General features: G+C 39.7%; 1 protein-coding gene across 1 annotated transcript; it reads right to left on the bottom strand.

Moving 5' to 3' along the window:
* Positions 1-206: 206 nt before the first annotated feature.
* hgh1 (HGH1 homolog (S. cerevisiae)) lies at positions 207-7,144 on the bottom strand. Its single transcript, XM_056399316.1, has 10 exons — positions 6,991-7,144; positions 5,577-5,699; positions 4,931-5,069; positions 4,613-4,750; positions 3,911-4,062; positions 3,256-3,356; positions 2,615-2,713; positions 1,971-2,062; positions 1,757-1,879; positions 207-1,233 (listed from the first exon to the last, which is right to left on the bottom strand). The coding sequence occupies exons 2-10, from the start codon at positions 5,684-5,686 to the stop codon at positions 1,012-1,014; spliced, it is 1,176 nt and encodes a 391-aa protein (XP_056255291.1). The 5' UTR covers positions 5,687-5,699; positions 6,991-7,144; the 3' UTR covers positions 207-1,011.
* Positions 7,145-7,831: the final 687 nt, after the last annotated feature.

The raw sequence follows: 7,831 nt of genomic DNA, 5'->3' as shown, positions 1-7,831 counted from the left end.
AGTGACCGGTTTCAGATCAACGTCAGTGAGAAGTGACAGAAACTGTAAATGCTCCGACGCCCCCCTCTGGTCAATCAGTGTCATTTAAACCAGGAATCAGTGAGAGGTTTTCAGTACCGTTTGCGTGAGACCAGAGAAGATAAAAACATACTTTTTTATAAAAACCTGAACTCCTCTGTTGATGAAATGATCACACAAATGCAGCAGACATGTAGATTATTTATATTTCTGTCTGTGGTTGGAATATTTCACTCAGAGTAAACATCTCATAGCTTCAATGAAAAGCTGGAACGTCATGATACACAATATACAATTTATGATTCTGTCAGACAAAGTAGTTGCAGCTTCTTAAAGTGGGAATAAAAGAAAACCGGGTGTTAAGGAGCAACTCAAGCCTAAAAACCAGAAGGTGAGATCTCACAGTGAAGACACTCGGTCCTCAGGAGGCCAGACTCCACCCTGTTCTGTAGTGATCTAAGTAATGAAGGTGTACATTTTTGCAATACTTTGAATTATAAATTAGTCAATCTTCATTTTTTAAACGCACAAAGAAAATAAAATCAGTTTAATAAACGTGAAACACTGAGTGAGCCGTGTTTAATTAAGGTTTTTCATCAGATCAATGTATAAAAGTCTATTTTCTTTCCTTGTGGTGTGACTGTGTCCCACCTTAACATATGCATCCTCACTGTCAGACATTAAGAAAAGATCTCAATGGTCATTAATTAAAGCTTCAACAGCAAAAAATATGTTTTGAAATTCATCACTGGTGCAGCCTGTAACAAAACAGGAAACACTCTTCTTCTCTTAAATCATTACTTACGTTTTCTTTTCAGCTCAGCTCCCTCTGTAGAGCAGCTGACAGTCATCTCAGAGGATTGTGCCTCTTTCTGTTAATGTCTTGTCAGGTCTGAACGAAGCTGTGATGAACATTTAACTGTCTGAATGACAGACAGCGACTTAAACAGACGTCTTGATGGAGCCTGAGATGTTACGGGTTTAAAACAGGTTTTACTGAATCAGTCCACTCTCCTGTTCTCTGTCTGTCCGCTCTGCATCACTGTTCTTCTTCTCTTCCTCTTCCTCCTCCTCCTCCTGTCTCTTCTCCTGCTCCTTCTCCAGCTCCTCCTGCTCTTTGGCGTCGGCTTCCTTCAGTTTCACCTCCACGTCCTCAGGAATCTCCACCTCCATCAGGTTCTCCATCCCCTGCTCCGGCTCATCACCGATCAGCACCTGGAGGGAGGCGACAGAAGCAAAGAGGACAGATCAGTATCAGACTACCGCACATGACGTAAGTATCCAGCCTCCACTTCATTAGGTGCCCCTGTTTAAAGCTAATACAGTCTTATACAACAGACCTGCAATAAACTCCAGCTACATGAAGGTTATAATGTTCAAATACATTCAATCAAATACAGCCTTAATTCATTACATTATTTACACGTGTGCTTTTCCTGCTTCAACATGTCAAAATGACTTTTGTGAAAAAGGCCTATTGTGTTGTGTTGTGTGACTAGGACTGCAACTAACGATTATGTTCATTATTGATTAATATGTCAGTTACCTTTTCAATCAATCACAGGTCGATAACTTTTTAGAAATAAAAACGTGTGCAGGGTGATAGATTCAAATGTCTTGTTTTGTCTGATGTAACAGTTAAAAACCCAGATGTTCAGCTCAGTGTTATGGAAGACTCTGAAGTCTTCATGCAACTTAAAACCTTTGTACATTAGCTTGGTGAGTAGATCCCTCCTACCTGGACCAGTTTCTCACAGGCTGCTGCAACATAGACGTCCTTCTCCCAGCGGTGAAACTCTCGCATGATCGGATAAACGTTCTTGTCTTTCAGCGTCTGCCGGCCGGTCTTGGTGGCTGTCAGCTACACGAGTGACAAACAGTGAAGAGCTCAGCAGGAAAACACGGGTCTATTTACGTGTGTTTGTTGTTAGTCTTTGAGTTTGAGTTTGTACCAGTAAGAGTGTTTCCACCAGCATCTTTCTGATGTCGGGGTCTTCATCTCTCTTCTTGTCCTCGGGGAGGTACTGAAGATCCACAGGCAGACCTGAACATCACATCAACTTCTGTTAAGAGTCAGAACATGGGAACTGTGGCTGAGATAAACTAAAAACATTTTGTTTGGAAAAGAATCTGAGTAGGTTTGTATTGAGACTTGTGTCCATGGCAGGTGGACTCTGAGCAGAAACAAATTAAAGCCAGAATGGTCAAACTGTGTACTTGCTGTTTTGGGTTGCTGGGTTCTGAAAACCTTCCTCAAACTGCCATTTGAGACCCAGTGGGCTTTAATATTTTGTATTGTTACAGCTGAAAAGGTTATTTGGAGAAAATAGAAAAGCTCCCTCCCCTCCTTGTTTTACGAAATGGCTCAATGACCGAATGAGAACGAAATTTAGAATTAGTGCCCCTTTAAATTTACTCATTCAGAAAGACAGTTGACAACTTGTTAAACTGTAAGTAAGTTTCCTCATTTCTGTTGTGCAAAGTGTCAGTACAGTTGCAGAGTAAGTTCAACACTGACAACATGGTCGAGACACTTCATGAATACAGTGCATCGCACCCTGTGTGAAACAGTTTACTATTAGAAACACATTCTGACCGTCATTTTCTTCCTCCGACAGCTCCTCTGGACCGGCCAGCGGCAGCAGGAGGAAGGGCAGGATGTCCACAGCGTCACTCAGCAACCACTCATGATGCACTGGACAGAGTGAGGTGAGGTCAGGATCAGGTGACTGGACGTACTGTTACGTTTTACAAAGACGTTGCTGAATACCTTGTGTGGCATCTCTCAAGTTTCTCAAGTTGTGTAATTACTATGTTTTAAGGTCTCAGTCAAAGGTGTCATTTCACTTCAGCTGCTGTTCTCACAGTGGACAGACCCTGTAGAGGCCACCTCTCTTGGGAGGTGTAAAGCTTACATAAGCATCTTACAGTGCATTTATGCCATTTTATTATGTGGCTAGTCTATTTAGTCTTAATGTGATATCAAATAACCAGATGATGAAACATCAAATGAAGCTGGATTTAATTCTGTGTTAAGAGGCTATGTGTGTTGGCAGCTAAAGTTACACCACAGACGACATGTGCCTCATCAAAATTGCAACAACACATTGGGGTTACCAAGTGGAGACTGCAAGAACTGTGATCGGCTGATTGCATTTTCTCCTCCAAGATGCTGGTGCAGGTTGATCAGAGTGAATACAACATGATGCAGGTTGAAAACCCATGTGTGTGTCTCACCGTAGTCAAAGCAACAGTTGCGCAGAGTGCCAATGACTCCTCCCCTCCTCACCGCTGATGCCTGGTACTGAGTGAAGGACAACAACCTCTGGACTACACACCTGCAACACACACACACACACACACACACACACACACACACACACACACACACACACACACACACACACACACACACACACACACACACACACACACACACACACACACACACACACACACACACACACACACACACACACACACACACACACACACACACACATTAGAGGTGTAATGACGAGTGGATCTGTCCTGAATGTGCCAGAAGCATATTTAATTGTTTATATAATATAAGTATTGGATGGGATACAGTATCTATATATATCAGTATCTGCAGATGCCCCAAATTTAAGGATTTGGATCAGGATGGGGGCCAGAAAATCTTGATTGGGAGGCCCGCAGCTGCGGCCCATTGATGTAAGGTTCACATAGTGAGTGCGGTCAGCATGGCGAATGCAAATGAGAAACAAGAGCTCATATAAGCTTATATTTATTCTATCTCTCCTCAGTCTCTGTCTCAATTCTCACTGACGCTGTAAGGAAGCGCCGGAGGTGGGAAATGTGAAAAAGGGAATTTGTGGAGTGTTAAAGCTCTGTCTGACCATCAGCTCACCTGTCCTTATCCATCATGTAGTTTCTGGCCTCAGGCAGCTGTGTCAGGTTGGACAGCAGAGGACCCAGGTAGTGGAGCTTCGCCCTCTTGTTGTAACCTTCAGTACAGAAGATCTCCACCAGCTGGGCCAGACCCACCTCCTCCTGGAGGACCTGAAACAGTAAAGTGACATTTTAACTCTTGCCATCCAGAACTTTGAGGAGGGCACAAGCAGGAGCCCTTGATCTAATCACCTCAGAGGTTTTGTGGATCAGGAGCTCACTGACAAATGGTAGAGTCAAGTTGTATTAGGCTTTTAGAGTGAGTAGTGACGGGAGAGAGCAGCGAGTGAACATGGGAACACTGTGGAGAATTTTGAACTGCTACTTACTATATTCAGCACATGGTATATCTATGGGTCTATCTTAAGTCTTTCTTCTAAATTTTTTCTATTCATTTCTCTACTTTATGTAGTCTATTCACTTACTGTATAGAATTTAGACTTTAGTTGTGTTGTTTGTTACCTACATCCTTGTTTTTCTGATTTATATGAAGTTGCTACTGCAACACTGCAATTTCCGTTTGGGATTCTTTCCTACTTTCCTTCCTTCCTGCAGAAACAGAATGTGTTTTCATGTGGGGTCCAGGCACTGCCTTCCCATGGCACCCAGCTAAAACCTGTTTATACAAGGTCAAATATCTAGATCCATCACTGCGACCCACCTTTAACACAGTCTTGCAGGTCTTCTCATGGCGGGACAGGTTGGTCAGGATGGTACAGATCTGATCAGAGAACAGGTACTCTGGATCCATAAGGTTCTTTAACAACACTGGAAGAACTTTAACATCTGCCACCAAAACCTGGGTGAGACACAACCAAGAACACACACCTGTAACATGTTTGTTAGAAATCAACACTGAATCATCTGTGTTGTTTTGTTCTATTTGTCAAATGTCAAACATTCGTTATTCACAGGAGACACTCACATATCAGTCACTAATAATCAATAATTTATCACTACGAGTTCATTTAAACCTCACCTGGTGTAGAGTCTCATCAGCTGACAGGTTGATGAGGATGTGGTAACAGTCCTTCACTATGGCAACAGAGGGGTCAGAGGTCAACGTAAACAGGGCAACAAGTAAGTCAGGTTTAGAGTGGAGGAAGCGGCAGCCATCCCTGAAAACAAACACATACACACACAAAAAGAGAGAGTGATGTAGTTTTGCTACTTCATGAGTCGGATCAAACGTGAGCGGGACTAATCACAGTGATTTATTGTTTATTTGGACCCAAACAACTATTATTCCTAGGGTCCATATTCAAAGAAAATACATTTAACAACAAATATTTACACTTGTATCCAACAATAAAAGTACATCAAAGCCACAGATACTGTGCAATAAACCTCAAAACAGCACAATTTAAATCATGTCAGGTAAAACAGAATAGTAATAATAGCACTATATTGCAAAAAAAGCTAAAGAAAATCTTTATTGCTTGTTTATTTTGCTGATCTGTCGTCAAAAGTAACCTCTAAAAAACAGTTTTTATACTTATACCAATACCTTTAAAAACATTTAGCATTTGTAAGCACAACCTTTACACCTTTAATAATTATGAGATACACAATGTTATTGATAGCCAACATCATTAATGGAGTAATCACCATCCTCATTATCCTACCTGTGTCCAGACAGTCCCAGGATGTACTCCGTGACCTGACCTTTGACATCAGCACGTGTACCAAGGGTCAGGAAGGAGACCAGCTCAGCAGCCTCAGAGTCACTCAGCATCTTTCAACTGTGTCTGATAAACAGCAACAACACCTCAAACAACCATCAGGTCACAAAACAATGCAACATACGACTGATATACTTACTACCAGCGCAACAAATGCTCTTGAAATACCACAAGTGAAAGTGCTCATTAAGTGGAAAGATGGTTAGAAGAGACACGGATATTACATCATTAGATTTTTTAATACTTAAGTATAAATGTATAAGCTGTATTTTACTGTTGTAGCTGCTCAAAGTGAAACTAGTTTTAACTACTTTGTATGAGGTTTGGTATTGAAGTCCAGTGGTTCCCAACCTAAGGGGTCAGGCCTCTCCGAAAAGAGTCATTAGACAAATCTGAGGGGTTGTGACAAAGAGGAGGGGTTGTGATGTGATTAATTGGGCAGCAAAAAAAAGAAAAAACAAGTTCTATTCAAATTTATATTACTTTATTTTTAAAACTTTTTTCCAATTCTTTCATTTTTGTAAAATATTGGATATTTTTTACCTCTTTCTGCCTTAAACAGTTATTTAAATGAAAAGATGTGAGAAGTTTAAAGGGGACACACAACTCACAGAAATCCGTCAGCCACAACTAGACACTGTTTACTGTCACAAGCCAAAAGGTTTGAACTTGATGGCACCTTGTTTACTTGGAGCAAACAACCATTTACAAATCACACAAATCTTATCAAAAATCTAAATCTCATCCACTGACAGTGAACTGTCACTGAGTTATTATAGCACCATAGATAAACTTATAACCTGTCATGCAAAACACGTAGAGGTATTATAATTATATTTATGACTTATAGGTGTTACTATGCTGTTAAAGGAGTAACTCTCCTGTTTACCGTGTTATACAGGTGTTAATATTTTATACAAATACAGAAACTGTGCTTTATATTAAATGCGTCATTTGTTACAGACTCAGAGATCATGCGCAATGTTTTGACTGTGGTCAGTTTCTCCTTCCACACTGTCATTACATTGGAGATCTATGTCATAAAACAGCAAATGTTTACCTGCTGTTTAACCCAATACAACCAACATAGTAAAAAGCTAAGGCCACCACCTAGCTGTCGTTTACTTCTTAGCATTCAAGTACTTTCTTATTTCAGAAGTAGTTTGCTAAATATAATGTTCAATAGAGCTTCTTAAGTCAAATACACTGAAAATGTTTGAGCTACTTTACACATAGGGTCGAAGTTTCTATGAAACTACATTTTTATAAAACTGTTAGCTAAACTCTTCACTGCATCCTGAATCACATGTTGGTGTCTGTTTTTAACTATGTACCATATGCTAGTAAGATTTCTTACCTTTCACTGGCTATAGGGTGTGTCCAGTTTTCATTTCGTTGTTATACGTCTTTTATATTCCTTTAATAGCATTAGATATCGTGTGTACGGTCTCAGGGCACATGTGGACACTGCCAACTGTAGCTCAGATTCCGGGTTTGGTGCCTTTTTCTTCTTCGTGTTCTATTTTCAGGCACCTTAAACGGTCCGGTTGGGTGTTACTGCCCTCTAGTGTCACACGGAGCTAACTGACACTGACACTAACGTCTGATTTTATTTTTCCCTCTCATCAGAACAAAGGTTTTATTTTTATTTTTATTTTTATTTTTATTTTTATTTTTATTTTTATTTTTATTTTTATTTTTATTTTTCTTCTTCTTCTTCTTCTTCTTTTTCTTCTTCTTCTTATGTGAAACTGGGCTCCCATTTTAATGTTTTCATTTAAGTCTCTTCCTATTTATTTATCTTGCCCCCTGGCATTTTTAAATGTATTTTTTAATATATCATTTTCTTATTGTTTTATTTTATTTTAATTATCATACTACTATTATATTTTATGTTATTATTATCTTGTTATCGAGGCTTATGTATTTTGACCTTCTTTATGTTTTTAAACTGAGGTACTGTTGTGGTCATTTGTTCTGTTGTTTATGTGGAATATTTTAAATAAAGAAATAAAAAAATGTATTGAATTGCATATGAGACGTTTGCCACATATTGGTATATGGTTCCTGATGACGTCACGCAGGTCATGAGAGATGGCAAGCTGTGATTGGTTGGGGACCAACGTGTAGTCAGTCATGTATCATAGCCAAGTCACAACAAAAGTTTAACTCTAAAATCATATAATCTAATACTATCT

The sequence above is a fragment of the Seriola aureovittata genome, chromosome 2, assembly GCF_021018895.1.
Source record: "Seriola aureovittata isolate HTS-2021-v1 ecotype China chromosome 2, ASM2101889v1, whole genome shotgun sequence".
Taxonomy (NCBI): Eukaryota; Metazoa; Chordata; class Actinopteri; order Carangiformes; family Carangidae; genus Seriola; species Seriola aureovittata.
This window is presented reverse-complemented; position numbering and strand designations above follow the sequence as displayed.